Below are 15,164 nucleotides of genomic sequence, written 5' to 3'. Positions count from 1 at the left end.
GGGAAAACTAAACAATCATATTGTTAGCTTCCTGCATAAATGTCTAATTCTTGGTAGGAGTTGGATGAAAATTATATATCCTGCCTCTGCATTCCACATTTTCTGATCACGCCATACTTACTTTTCTTATTCCCTTTTAACAGCCCTGGGAATTAAACTTCATGGCTCATCAGTACACCCCCCTGTCATTTTCTCCTCAGCATGTCAGTCATAGACTTTCTTTTCAAATTCATATGCTAAGCATGTCTGAAGATGTTCCATTTTAGTCATCCCAGAATCATCTTGACCAGAGACAGTCTAGTTGTGGGAAGGCAAACTTTAACACAGGGCTACTGACCCTGAGCAGAGTAAAGCAACTCTCCCTGAGCTCTTCTCTGCTGTGGCTGTGCTCCTTTTGGTGCCCAGTGCAGCACAGACTGGGGTACACAGCTGTAGTGCTTGGTGTAAAATGTTCTTACTCTTCAAATCTCTGTAGTCAGGCCAGGCAAAGAAATATTTAATTCTGGCTACCTTGAAAGTTCTTAGGCATAGTTTTTGACTTTCTGTCCAGAAGGAGGCACTCAAAAATCTCCTGGCAGTCCATGCCCCTTGTCTAAAGACTGTGTGCTTAGTAGGAAGCTGATCTATCTGGTTGATATCAGTTTCTTGTTCTGGCAACAATATTTTGTTTTGGCTGATGAAACTGAAGCTGTTTCCTACCTAGACAAGTCCACAGTTTTAATGTATAAGTTTTGGGTAACAGAGAGTTACTATAATCTTTAAACTCACCTTGAATTACCGCTGTAGTACAACATTGATCTTCCTGTCCTTACACTTCATCCAGAAGTTTTTAAGTCATGTCTGAACTTCGTATGTTATGGTGCAGGTTTATGTGCAGTTGGATCATGTTGTCATGATTTTTGTATTAAAATATCTCTTCTATAGTTTTCCAAAACTGTGCTTCTCTTACTGAAAGAGATTTTGCCATAGTACTGTTTTGAGCAATTTGATTCACCAGCATTCTGAGGATAAAGTTAAAAATACATATGCAACAAATGCACTATTTTTTATCTGTTTTTTTCTTTCTTTTAAACAGGCATTGAAATTTTCTTCTGTAGAAAAGGTAGACAATGTTCTGACTTCATTATTGAGAAACAAAATATCTACTTATGAATTCAGCCTACTCCAAAGTGAAGAAGACCACCATCACCAAACTAGTGAGTCACTTGTTCTATGTACTGATTTTTATTACTGAGTCTATGGTTGTTACTTATAAATGTTAGTAAGACAATCCTCAAGTATTGAAAGCCTCTAGGGAAATGGAAGAATCCGCAATAAAGGCAACATAAGCAAAAAAAATGGGAGAAATAATTCTGTAAATCATTATTTTGTGGCTCAGTACTTTGTATTTATACTTCCGTGGGTTGTTGATCAGCTTCGGATTAACTGCAAATTGACAGCTTTGCAGCTGAGCAAATTCATACTTACAGAGAAAATGGTCAATAAGAGTCATGTGGAGATGCCTGTTCATGATAGGGTTTTTTTACTAATTGCTCTTCTGCAACGCAGTTTAAACTGCACTTTTTCCAGTTATAGGGGAAATCTGAAAGCTTTCTCTATCTGAAAAGAATGGATAGCTTTTGATCTTAAAACAGCACAAAACTTCTCCAGTCACTTTTAGTACCTATGCACTTAATGGTTTTCATTACTTCTGGCAAAAAGATAATTTTGTTATTTTTAATTTTTAAAAGTAGATACATTATATGGACAATTCAGTTATGCATCCAACAGAAGCTGCTGTTAGTACCAAATGGAGGGCCTTGGTTGGATTCATTAGCCACTTACTAGGGATTCAAACTGGTTTGCAATAAACCAAGAGTGTGCTTATTTAGCTTGTGTTTTGAAAGGATCATTATGATGTTATTTCAAATGTGTATTAAACCTCAGCATTTTTAGGAAACTTCTGGGGAAAAACATTACTCAAGAAAATATGTTTTCTTTCTAAAACACTAGAGAAAGATGTGTTCAGGACGCTGCTTGACTTCTGTTTTGTGTAGCTAGACTTTGGTTTTGAGAGAGAAAAGAGCTCTGTACAATCAGTGAACCTGCCACTTCTCATAACCAAACACAAACAAGTTTTGTAGGTAGCACTATGGGGATTGCCATCATGTTTCCTTTCCTTTTCTTTGTTGATGCAATTCACTCCTCTGTATTAGATAAACATGATTCAACTTGTAATGTAAAAATGAGCTTAAACATCAAAGTTAGTTGGGAGCAAATAAATGAGGTGCCTGTCCTTGACATTTTCCTGTGCAAGACTGCAGGATGGGGGTGGATAACACAGACTCAAGAGTCTTTCCCTATGTGACTAATAACTATTAGATCTGGTGGTGTGTTTGAAAATTGAGAATAATGCTAACCAACCTGCTACGGCCCCAAAAAAAGGCCAGTGTGTTTCAAGAGCAAGTTGACTGCTTGAGCCAATAGTGACCTTAAAATGAACTGGTTTGATGCATGGCTGAAAAAGAAGGTGCAAAGTTGGATGCCCAGATTCTTCATGGAAAACTAGATGTGTTTGCAGTATTGGGAGCACTCAGAATGTGGGAGGCTTAGACTCTCATCCCTTTTCTGCCTGAAAGGTATATGAACCTGTGTCTTTGACTCCCATAAAAGCATCCCAAACAGCCACTAGACGTGTGCAGTAGTGGATGAGAGGAGTGCAAGCTTTCAGCATGAGGTATAGGGAAGAGAAACTGTATTGTTCTACACGGATGCTTTATTTGAACATTCTTGCACATCAGGGGGCAGCTGATAAATTGCTGCTCTTGAAAGATCTCAATATGACCTCAAAATGAACCAAGAATGAAGAACTTAGGATTAATTTATTGGATAAGTAATGAATTGCATGGTTTGACTTCTCACAAATTGTAATCTGTGTGATTAAAAACTTGGGAGTCTAAAAGTAAATCCAAGAGACATACAATGTAATGAAATTAAAATGCAGTATGATACTTTCCTGTACAGACAGTGGTTTAGATCAAAATATGATGAGATGCAAGTTTGCTTACATAATTAAGCTGCCAGTCCCATCCCCAAAATGGCTGTTCAGTATGACAATGCAGTATTTGTGAGCAGACAGTGTCTAGGCTTGTAATGTCAAGATAGGTGGCAAAGGTGCAAGAGGTTATCTCTGAAACAGATGAGCAAGCTAAATGCAGACTGGATAGAAACCACTGGAAAGTGTTGTGTTTAACACACAGATTTAACTGGAGACAGAGCCAAGACTTGTCTGGGATTTTTAGTGATGGTGTCACCTCTTGTGAAAGAATATAACTAAAGGTGGAAATACTGTCTGAAATATTGCACATTCCATACTGAATTGATTTCAGGTATATTGTGTGCATATTCCTTTATATTCTGGTAATAGAATCCAGTCAAAGCATACCAACAAATCCAAACTCAAATTTCAAAATATTTATTGAGAAATACGTTTCTTTTTGAAAAGCTCTGATTCTCAGAATCCTCAGATTTGGAAATTTTTGTTGCGTTGTTTCCTGTCCAAGAAATAACAATTTACTTGAGGAAAACCTGCTTCATTTTCCACTATTAATTATTTTTCCCTTTTTACAAGTTATCTATTGCTATTTCTCTAATTAAACTCAACTACTGGTGCTTATGAAAAGTCCTGAACTTGCTTTATAGAAAACAGTGCTTTTTGTCACCTAAAACTGCTAGAAATGTAGCAAATTCTGTCCTGATTTCTGTAATCCTTTTTTCCAAGTTGAAACATCTATCCCAAAAGAAGAAATAGAGTCTGGGTTTTTAGCTTCTGGCAGAATAAGGGGGGGAGAGAGAAGGTACTGGTATTGGCACTGTAGAAGTCATCTTAGGTGCTATTTAAATTGCTAAGAAAAACAACCGTGTCCTGTTTCAATAATTTGGGAAATAAAAGAAGGATGTCTTAAAAGATGTGCAGAAATATCACTGTAGGCTGCTCTGTTTCCTTACTTCAATTTTATGAAAATTCCCACAGGCTAAGACAATGCTATGATAGAGTAATATTAGATTTTATGCTCTGTTTTATAGCTGAGGTTTTTCAGAATTCTCTGCAGAGAAGGGAAAGGACTATGACAGGACAAAACATACAAAAAACGCCCAGCAATTCACTCTTAACCTTGTGTATGTCAAAAGGAACTTGAATTAAAAGCAAGCACTGGCCTCAATGTAAGTTGAAAGTTGAAGAAGCCACCTTAAAGCACTTAATATTGTGACACTTGAGGACTTTAACTTTTCCTTCCAGCTTGTGATCATCTGCTAACTAGTTCTTAGTGTAGGTGCCCAACAGCCACAGCTTTTCTCTGTTAACATTCTCCATTGAAGGACTGATGATGAGTAAAAGCCACTTTACCTCCACTACACCCTTACTGCTTTTGCTCAGTTCTCTATAGTTAGCTGAAATGAGTTGTTCCAGTTTCACAGCAAACAAAATTTCCAGCAATTTTCACCAATTCAGTGTGACAAACTTGCAACTTCAAGAATGGTATTTTCTACCTGAAGCACGTGGGCTTTCAAATAATTACAGCCTCTTCCTACTGTGTATAATGCGAAACTTTGTTTGAAGTGGTTAAACATGATATGAAGGAATTTTCTTTACAGCAGAACATCTAGTTTGTCTTACAAGCTCAGCTCAATTTTGAGAATTGGCAATTTAAGAACAGTTATAATTTAAAAACAAACACAAATAGATCTTGTAGTGGGCTTTTCTTATCTGTCATTTTGACAGTGGTACCTATAGCTGTCAGTGATTTCTGCTGTAGAATCTGGTGGAAGGAGAGAAGTTCTTCACATTTCCTACTGACTTGGGAGGGATTCAAACAATTAGTGATGTCTCTTTTCACAATGAGGGCAAAAAACAAAGACCAGAAAACTTCAATCATCTCTATTGAGGTCATTAACCTTACTGTATTTCATAATTACAAATGGATTTGGGGGCCGAGTTTCTGAGAGGCCAAGTCCAAGGACATCTTTTTCCCTTCACTGCATGGGAGGCAAAGCTATTAGGTTGTTATTATTAGCTAATTATTATTAGCAGAGAGTGACTACTGGTACCACAGCATGCAGAAATGGTCACTGAAATGTTGCTGAGGTTGCTGAAAGAACAGCTGCCATCTCCACTGTCAGTATTGCATTTACCAAGACAACAATTGTACCGAGGCAGCCTCAAGTAGTTCAGGGCTTTGAGGGAGGGCTTCTCAGCAAGATTGGGAAAGTTTGGCCCTTGAAGATTGCATCCTACTTTGTGTGAGTGCAGGGTGCTGCCGGTTGAGTGCCTGAAAATCAGAGTATTGAAAACGGTCTGAAGTTAGTGAAGCTCAGTTGTCTGTGGCTCCTCACAATGACTTTTTGTCTTGTGTCACAACTCGATGCCACCAGGCTTCAGGTTCAGGAGCAGAAGAGACTAAAACTGTCCATTTGAACCACTCATTTCCTTTTTGAGTTTTATGTAGATCTCACTATACCACCAATGTTGCTTTTAAAATTTTCCTGCCTTTGCAATTTATTTTCTAAGCAGTCAGACTATCTCTTCTTCATGCTATACACTTGGCTTGGAGATGATATCTAGCTTTTCCTCCATTTTTTAGTATTTTAAATACATGCTCAGCATTATGTCATTTACACTCAGTGGTGATAATTACAGATACATAAAGAGTAAACAACTTTATCCAATGTCACAGTAGGAGTGTTGCTGTAAAGTGTAGGGCCAAGGAAAACTTAAGTCTCAGTGCTAAGTGAATGAGCCCTGAATGTAATCCTATTAAAAAATTGATTACAAAAATCTGAATGAAGTTGCAAACAAGGCTCTTTGTATGATGTATCTCATCCCATCCAGGTTAAGAACCAGCTGAATCCTACAACCAATTTAGAGAAAAGCAATTGCAAAGAAAACAAGGACAACAAACTTTTCCCCCTACTTACTAGGAGCAATATAAAAAAAAGTTTGTCTTAGGAAATTGGTTTATAAATTTCTTTGTTTTTACCATCCTCCATGGCTGGCTAAGGTACTTCATTTGTTAATGATGTAGTTTCCTGTAATGTTCAAAGTATGTAAGTGTAGGAGTCCTGCCTGAATATCAAACTCAGCTGGGGAGGAGTTGAGTGGTGACCAGGAAAAACAGCTCAAGTGCAAGGAGCTGAAGGTATTTTGGAATACCTCTGTTCCGTGTTACTTTAAGAGAGCAGAAATGCATTCTAGGCAGGTATATACCTGCCTAGAGCAGGCTCATGAATGTCACCTCTTCCTTTTTCTATTGGTGAAGCAATCATAGCATCCAGTCCATTGGTAATATAGACTTGATTGCCTTTTAGATTTGTAGCCAGTTTTTTTTTAAATTTCATTAGTATGAGTGGAAATTAATTCAGACCATGTTATTAATACTGTGTTAAGGCTCTTTTTACTGACTATATTTGACCTTCTGATGTTGTCTAATAGGGTGCAAACTATTGAGTACCTATTCCATTGCTGGACATCTAAAAAAACAAATAGCAAAACCCACAAGTACTAAGAAAAGCAGTTTGAGCACTTGTGGAATTTTTTTTAAAGTATTAGCTCAGGTTTGAACACTTTTTTTAAGAGAATCTTATTTTTTCTTACATTTAGAAAAATCTAGACAAAAATAACAAGTCAAATGCATGTACTCTGGGCTAAAAATTATAGTTCTTCAAATGACCAAATCAAACCTAGTTTATGGAACTTTAATCAAAATGTTGAGCGATATTCAGTAAAGAAGTTGTGTAGCATGTACTTGTCTCAAAAACCTTAGCTGCTATGCAGTTTTACAATTGCCTATTGTAGCCCAAAGGATTTTAAAGCACACTGCAAATACAAGGGAGTATAAACTACAACACATACTCTTGTTGATGGAAGTTCAACCTGCCAAGGCTTCTAAAACAAGTGACTTGATTTACACAGGTGCTGTGTATTTACAGTTTCTTGTTTAGATTTTTCTTTGCCTGGTGGAAATAAAAGTCAGGCAACACTAAATTTGTTTTAAAATCAGTTTAGAGTTGTTAATGGTACTTTTGATTAAACTGTAGCCCACTCAAATACCACCAAAAATAATATTGGAGTGGGATAGTGCTGGAATATTCTTTGTCCAAAATGCAGTCAAAATTGTCCTAACATTTTTTTTTTCTCAGCTAGTACTTAGCTATGCCTATTCCAAGAACTGCCCTTGTTCATTTTATTTAATATTGGGGTGAGATTTTACTCTCTCCCATACTATGATTCTATTGGAACAAAAAGGCTGGGCAGGGGAAGTACAAAAATGAGCCAAATTTCACTATGCAGAAGAATGTAAAAATTAGAAAGTGTGTTAAAGACTGGCAGCTAAGAGATTTCCATAACAAGTCATAAGTTCTTCCAGCACACTATGGGCTGAAAATGTGCTGGCTAACCTGTAGGACAACTGATGACAGGGATATAAAATAAAACTCAAGAAAGACAGAAAAAACTGTGGAAATTCCCAAGCTGTAGTCCTGGATGGGAGACATATAGGGGAAATAGACTGTCTGGAGTTGAAGGGACCATGAAGTTACTGCAAAAACAGGCAAGTTGAACACAAAGAAATTACCAGGACTAACTGGCATTCTTTAAGAGCTCTGAAGGAGTTTTAAAGTTGAATATCTGGGTTTCTAACAATGCAATATTTCATTTTTAGTACTAGGACGTGTGACCAACCAGGAGTTGATGCCCAAACCCAGCTTCTCAGGCAACCCTGTGATCTAGAAGCAGGTTAATGTATCATTTCTACTGGAAAAACTAATAAAGGTGTTAATAAAAAAAGTCTTCTGTAATGTGAAGCCTGACTTTTATGAATTTCTTGTAGGTTTTTTTTTTTTTTTGAGTCAGTAAACCTGGTTAAGTCAGTAACTGACTGGGTATGGTTGGATAACTGACCAAAGCCAGGAGACAGGCAATTGGGAAAATTTTTTTTTGCTAGCAGTACAAAGTGTTCGGTGTAGCAAGGAAAAAGGCTAATGGGGGCAGGGAATGAGACATTTAGTCTCATTTAGACATTTACTACATTTATGCAGTAAAATGTCAGATGATATTCATTACAGGTAAAACCAAAGTAGTGCAAGTGAAGAAAAGCAGTCCTATGGTATCATCCAAAATTAGAGGATTTGAGCAGGCTATTAGTGCTGAGGAATAAGACCACGCAGTTCCATGAGAACAGCAACTTGTTGCTAGGCAGCAGATCAAAAAGCTAATGAAGTACTAGGAATTATTAGAAAAGGAATAGAGAACAAAACAGGACATAATTATGGCAATGCATGAATTATATGGCTCATCCCAAAGTTGAGTATCATGTGCAGCTCTTCTCCTGTCATCTCAAAATAGTTACAGAAAAGCTGGAAAAGGTTGAGGGGAGAGCAGTGTGTGTGGTAGAGTTGGTTCTCTACAGGGCCCAATTAACTAGCCTGGAGCCCTTCAAAAGAGAAATTATGGGAATGAGTAAATCATTGGAATTGCCTAGAGGGCAGGCAGTGATGGAGAATAAGATGAATAAGGGACTGGCAGTTGAGCCCTAGCAGGAGCCAGGCCCAAAGCAAACTAGGGGGAGTGATGCCTTGTGAAGGCTGACCTAGAACAGAGACTAGATGGAGCAAAAGATAAAGTAGGTATTTTTTAAGAGGCCTCAATAGATCCACCTTGGGCAGCACAACCCAAAAGGCCACAAAATGTACAACTGGTCATGGGGTCTCACACTTATATAAGTTCTGGTCCCACTTGCATATTGGAGCTAATTGTCCAATTACAGCTTTAGCCCATGAAGTCCATCCTTCTTGTTTTTGCTCTTCAGTCCACCATTGTTTATGCCTGAAATTTGGATCATTTGTCCTTGGTTCCCAGCTAGAGAAGGAATTGTTTTGTCTACCTATCCTATAAAGAGAGCTTACTATCCCCTAATATGAAGCATAGACTTACTCACTAAAGCAGATCAGAATCTGAAAAATATAAAAGCTAAAACCTGAGGCATCAGGACTGTTCCTTCATGCACTGGGTAGGAAAGACCCTCAGGGTGCAAAAAGTTGATGATGCCTGGGACAGGCTGGGCGCATGCTTGGAGAAGAGATACGCTGCTGAGTTATAGACCAGTGGGTCAACACAGCCAACCACAATTAATCAGGAAGTAGAGGATGAATGTAGAGGGAAGTTTTTCTATGCTTGAGCTCTTTTTCTTTGTTGTTACTTGTTTGGTGGTTGTTGTTGTATGTAACTTGTGTTCGCTCATAGAGTTAAAATACAGGAAGATGCTGAAATGATAAATGGAATGTCCCAGCTCTCCAATGTAAAAGTGGTTTTTGATAGAAATTAATATCAGGTTATTTCTGATAAATCCTAAAATCTTTTATCTAATTCATCTTTAAATTCTCTGATTTTTCATTACAGGAATAAGCAAACTTTCCCAGGTGTCTGGTAGTCCTTTGAATTTTCAGAAATTATTTTTAATATCAAAACATAGCATCATAAACCTGTAAAAATGTCCCCTTCAAAAATATTCTACCTAGCAAAGACATCTCTTGACTGTAGAATTGTCTGCCCTTTGCAAGAAAGCTTATTTCTCAGTAGAACTGAAGTGCTTTAAAATCCCTCTGTCAGGATAAAAGTGAGATTTCTCAGTTACACCAGAGGCTCCTTTATTGATATGTATATAGGAACTGTAAAACTGTTAATTGAAAAAATAATTCTTGGGCTGTTAGTTCAATACCAGGAGCTTGAAAACTGTGATTCCACAGCACTAATATTCAAAAGACATTTATAGAAGAAGGTGTTCTATAAAAGCAGAACTTTGTTTCTTAAGACTTTGTTTCCATTATACAGATAGCCCTTTGGAAGAATTTCCTACCCTGCTTCACTGTGCCGCCAGATTTGGCTTGAAGAAACTTGCAGCATTTCTACTCAGTTGTCCTGAGGCCGCACGGGCTTGCAAAATAACCAATAAATATGGAGATGATCCAGAGAGTATTGCGAAGAAGCACGGGCACAAGGAATTAAGAAAATTAATCAAAGAATTGTCAGTAAGTCCATGTGCTTTCCATATATCATCTACAACCAGGGGGCTAAGATGTTGTACTACTGAGGTCCCATAGCCTTCTTGTAAAGGCTAATACGTTGTAGTCCTTCTGTCTGAAAATATTGTTGTACTCTTGTCTGAGAAAGAGAGGTCAAAATGGGGGACAGCCTCTTTCTTTGTGCACTGATGGTGAAGATCAGAGGTTTTTCACTGCTTGAGTCTTAGGCATGTAATGGAAAGGAGAACAGTGAGCCAGAAGTACCTTATGTGGCCTGGTTAGATTGGTGTTTTCAGCACTCAAATAATGGTTATATTGTAAGTAGTCTAGACCAGCTGTCTAGGTAGGAGCTAAAGACTTCTTTAAAGGTCACTTTAAAAGGGACTTTGAACTCTCTTAGCACTGCTGTTCTTCACCGTTCAAAAAGAGTTGTTTCCCTGCCGTGGTTGTTTGTGCCACTGTGACCAAAGGGTAAATTTTATCACCTTTAGATGGAGTAAATATTTCTTCATCTGGGTATGCAGGAGGGCTTTGGGGCAATAGTTGCTCTTCCATGTGAAAGGTAATAGTGAAATGAGGGTCTTTCCATAGTTCTACCATGCAAATTATTGCAAATGAAATCTAACAGAATTGCAGTAAAAAAGCAATGTATTATAGTGATATTTGAGAGCTTTAATCTATTTCAACTCTTTTTGGGCTAGCTGCAATATGTACAGATAAGGTAATTCTACAGTTTTTGATACTGCAATTGAGCTCAAATTTAACTCAAGAAAATATGTTCCTCTCTACCATCCAGCATAAAGCTGTACATAAAACCATGCTGTCTTCCTGGATCACCGTGTTAGTAATTTCACATTTAACAAATCCCCACAGTCATCCTTGCACTGCTCAGTCTGACATGTAAGCTCAAGCTCTTCAGTTCTTGGACTTTACCAGTTTAGCTTGAAGAGAATGGAACTGTATTCCCTAACCTCCCTACCTGAGTATTTGGCTAGGTGCTGTTTTTGTATGGTCAGATACTCCCAGTAAAGTTGCATGTCAAGGATTGGTAAGAACAGGCAGAATATGAATAAGGTGATACTTAAGTCTTGGTGAAATACCTTGATTTCTTTTCCAAGATGGTCATATGAGCTGAAGGGTTGACACATGGGTGAAAAACCATTTTGGAAACATGGTTTCCTTTGATAATTTTTCATGTTTAATGATAATGAATAATTCCATAGGACATTTTTTTTTACACTACTGTTGTAGAAATTCAATTTCTGATGTGTCTTTGTTGTGCACTCCACATGGAACTGGCAGTTTCAGAAAATAGGTAATTTTGGTTTTATCCTAATACACTCATACTCTGGTCTAGGGCTTCTTCAAGGGAAGACAAGCATGCATGATACAGGCAGACTAAGGTGATACACAGAGAGTACATGGCAATTCTAGAGTCTTTTCACTTTTTAATAGACCTTGTCAGTGATGGAAGGCAATGCTTGTGAGGGTGGTTTATTTTAATCTGAAAAGGATGTATAGTGTGTGCATACCTCTGGTTAGCTTTTCTTTATTAATAAGATTATTAATTGTCCTAATAAAGTCTAAATATAAATTTGTCAGTCTAAAACATGTATTTAAAATGGCAACTGAGCTCTACAATGTAATTTTTCTTTAAAACACTTCTCTGATGGTACATGCCTGCTATTGTTTGCACATAAACAGTTAAAAATAACTGTTCTCTGCTTTCCCAAGGATGAACACTTATACCAGTATTGAAGTAAAAACTACTCTTTGGACACTGTAAATGTGTGTAGTCTGGATAGGACATTCAGTTGTACTACCTGTTTTCAGTTGATTCAAATGGCTTTGCTTACTAATGCAACACAAGTAAAAATCTGAGTGTGCTTCAAGTCTGCCAAATGTGTAATATGATACTATAGAAACATTAGCTCCAACCACTGGAAGAAAAATGGCTTATTTGTGTCCACTGTAATAGTGCACTTAAGCAAAAACACTTACTGTACCTCTGTAATTGATGGGAATATGGAAAAGAAATATTTGCATGGCTCTGGGCCAAGAAGAATTTAGTTTAACCATGTTCCTGGAACTTCCCATTACAGCTGTAATGTTGACATTACTTATTATTAAAATACAAGTACTTTTGCATTTGGCATACCTCTCACTGTTTCAAAAGTGTTACTTGTGTTTGGCTGTTCCTTTAAGGAATAGCCCCAAAACACACATAGTAAATCATTGCTTCTATCTTAAAGAGCAGTAGGGTTCCAGAAAAATGAATGCATTAAAACATACATTTGATTTTTCCAGAATCCTGCAAAGTGTCTTTCATTTGTTGGAGAAAAAAACAACAAAACCCAGAAGTGTGATTTTGAGCTGAGAATTCTTAGGGGAGTAAGAATTCCCTGAGATGATTAGAGAGAGGGCATCAAAAGATGAAGTGGCAACACCTCAGCTACTATTTCTACCTTCAAGCCCAGCAGGCTGTACAGCCCTTTTTGGTGTCTGCTGAGCTGATCAGTGCTCAGGGCTTTTATTTGCTACTGCTTTGTTGCTAAGGCCCTCCAGCTTCCCTGTCAGCAGGCTTAATAGAAAGGTGCTCAGGGCTCTGTTGGCAAAGGTGAGCCATGGGAGCTGGCTGGCTTTCACAGGGGTCATCTGAATGGCATGAGTGCCCTGTCTCTGTTTAAAAGGAAAACCTCTTTCTGCAGCTGGACGCTGACAGTGTCGATGTGGGGAGTGTTGCAGCCACAGAAAACCGATCTGGAGTGCCTGGTGGCTGTGCTGGGAGCTGATCTCCTGATGTGTCAGAGCAAAGCACAAAGGAAGGATCCCACATCATGAGGCATGCCTCTCAGCTGGATGAACACACAGAGAAGAGATTCTTCTGCTTTTAGTACCAGTGTTAAGTGCAGTGCAGGGTCATTAAATGCTAAAACCTCACACCCATTGTGATCCTGTATATATCTGTGCTTCCACCATGGAAGTGTCTGCCTTCTCTGTCAGAATTTCTGCATTTCAGATGCTCCTTGAAAATGTCTGCTCTGGTGAGGGAACACTACAATACTTGAAGGATTTGCATTAAAGGTACTAAAATGGTGAAACTGTACCTGGAAGAGTCTTCAGTGGGGATTATAATGAAACTCAGTTTCAAATGTGCCAGCAGTTTATTAAGCAAATTGTATTTTTTTGCATTTTAGCACAATGGACATTCATTTCTAATTTCTACATGTTTCATTATAGTTCAGATAAAGTAATTCCCTCTTCTGTAGCATAAAAGAGGGACACGCTTAACACTCTGCAATAACATGCTGAATTGTCAGTCTTTTGATTTTATTCCTCTATACCTTCAAGTATTTGAATGTTTTCCACAATTGCCTATAGGCTGAATTGTTAGAATCAAGTGTGTCTATTTAAAACTACTAAGAGACATTTGGTAGGAATTCTGGCAGGAGTCCTTGTATTTGAACCTTTGAGGCTTGGTTGATCCAGCTGATAGCTCAAATGCCAGTAGGAAATGCTTTCCATTAGCCACAGGTCAAAACATATCTGCGGTCAGTTGTTCCAGTACCTGTGACAGGTATTTGTAAAGGGACAGTAGTTCTCTGGCATATCAGGGCTCTATTTCAGATGTTTGCCTTCTGCATATGCTCTGTCTCTGAAAGCTGCTTTGACATGAGCTTGTTCTTCTTGCCACCAGCTGTGGCTTTCTAAGTCTGTGTAAAAAAATCTACCTCCAGATTATAAAGAAATCACTGAAATTATGTTCTTATCCAGCACACAAAGTAAGACTTTAAAAATAATGCTTAGAAATTGTCTCTCATCTAGGTGAGTAAGGAGGGGAGTATGTTCAATTTGTGACCTGACCATTTAAAATTGGAGGTCAGACTGGTAGCCAGTTTAGGCGTTTGTGCTGTGGCACAGAAGTAATTATTTGTTCCAGCACTTTGGGTTTCTAATTTCTTGTATCTTTTAATGTGAGCTGTGTAGCTGAATGTGTCATAGCCAGGAAGATTACTGTGTACCACTGTGGTATTCATCACAAAAAACCCCACAATTCAGAAAGTGTTTTATTGGTTGGTTAATACAAATGCTTTCTGATTGCTGACTTCAGCCTTTAAAGCAGATTCCTAGGGGTGGCATAAACGTTGTTTAAACATAAAAATTGAAGGGTTGTTTTTTCTTGTCACCACACATTTGAGACAGCACAAATTAATTTTTATTTTTAAACTACCTTCTGACATTTCAGAATTGGTTACCAGAAGTCTAAGGCAGAAAAGGGAGGTCATTGACCTTTTTTTCACCTGCCCTGTCGCCAGGTCAGTAAACAATCTGCAGCAGAGCAGGAGACTGATAGAAGAATTTTCTTCCTCTGCCACTAGCAAAACTCTGTCTGGATTTCTTGTTTAACCTAATTTTCTGTCTGCCTGCTTGAAGCACCCCTTAGGCAGCTATTGAAAATATAATAGGTATTTAATTCTGTACCTATTGGTGGAAATTCCTTCAGAATGGCATAGATTGAGATTGCCCTGCATGGCTGTTCAGAAGAAGCTTGTTTTCTTTCCAGAAGGGAGAGTTACAGCAATTCTAACTCATCTGAGCTACATCCTGCAAAGCCTAGGCCCTGAGTTACTGGGTTCACTGCTGTTAGAAGTTCCCTCAGTAGCAGAGAGAAGCACAGTCTTACAGCTGGTCATAATTTTCACTCAGAGCCTATTCTATAGAAGATATATGTTTTGGATAGCAGGGGAGGGAGGAAAGACATTTTTCTTCTGAAATGCCAAGCTGTATTTTTATAAATCACAGCAGACTTAAAGGATGGGCAGAAATGTAGTTTGAGAAGTAACTCATCATTGTACACCTCTCCCCTTTCATCTCTTACTTTGAAGTGCGTGGTTGAACCAGAATATAGAATTTCCTGAAGTATCTTCAGCTTGATGAAATAGAAAGCAGTCTACAGAAATAGGGTGTTTTGGAAATTGAGGGTACTTTTCATCTCAGTTGTTTTATGTGAAAAGAATCTTACTTGGCTTTGTAGCTACTATTGCCAAATGACAGGAAATCTTTAGACTGCAGGAATCCCTTCACCAAGGATTCTCATAATTTGCTGG

General features: G+C 38.1%; 1 protein-coding gene across 1 annotated transcript in view; it reads left to right on the top strand.

The window, feature by feature from the left end:
- The window catches only part of BANK1 (B cell scaffold protein with ankyrin repeats 1), a 135,934-nt gene that overhangs the window by 47,972 nt on the left and 72,798 nt on the right, over positions 1 to 15,164 (top strand). Inside the window, exons 7-8 of the mRNA XM_054633216.2 lie at positions 1,076 to 1,196; positions 9,866 to 10,062. Of these exons, the coding sequence (XP_054489191.2) occupies positions 1,076 to 1,196; positions 9,866 to 10,062 (318 nt within the window). The remainder of the gene's footprint in view (positions 1 to 1,075; positions 1,197 to 9,865; positions 10,063 to 15,164) is intronic.

Source organism: Agelaius phoeniceus, chromosome 4 (genome assembly GCF_051311805.1).
Source record: "Agelaius phoeniceus isolate bAgePho1 chromosome 4, bAgePho1.hap1, whole genome shotgun sequence".
NCBI classification, from domain to species: domain Eukaryota; kingdom Metazoa; phylum Chordata; class Aves; order Passeriformes; family Icteridae; genus Agelaius; species Agelaius phoeniceus.
The sequence above is the reverse complement of the archived record's forward strand: the minus strand, read 5'-3'. Positions and strand labels throughout refer to the sequence as shown.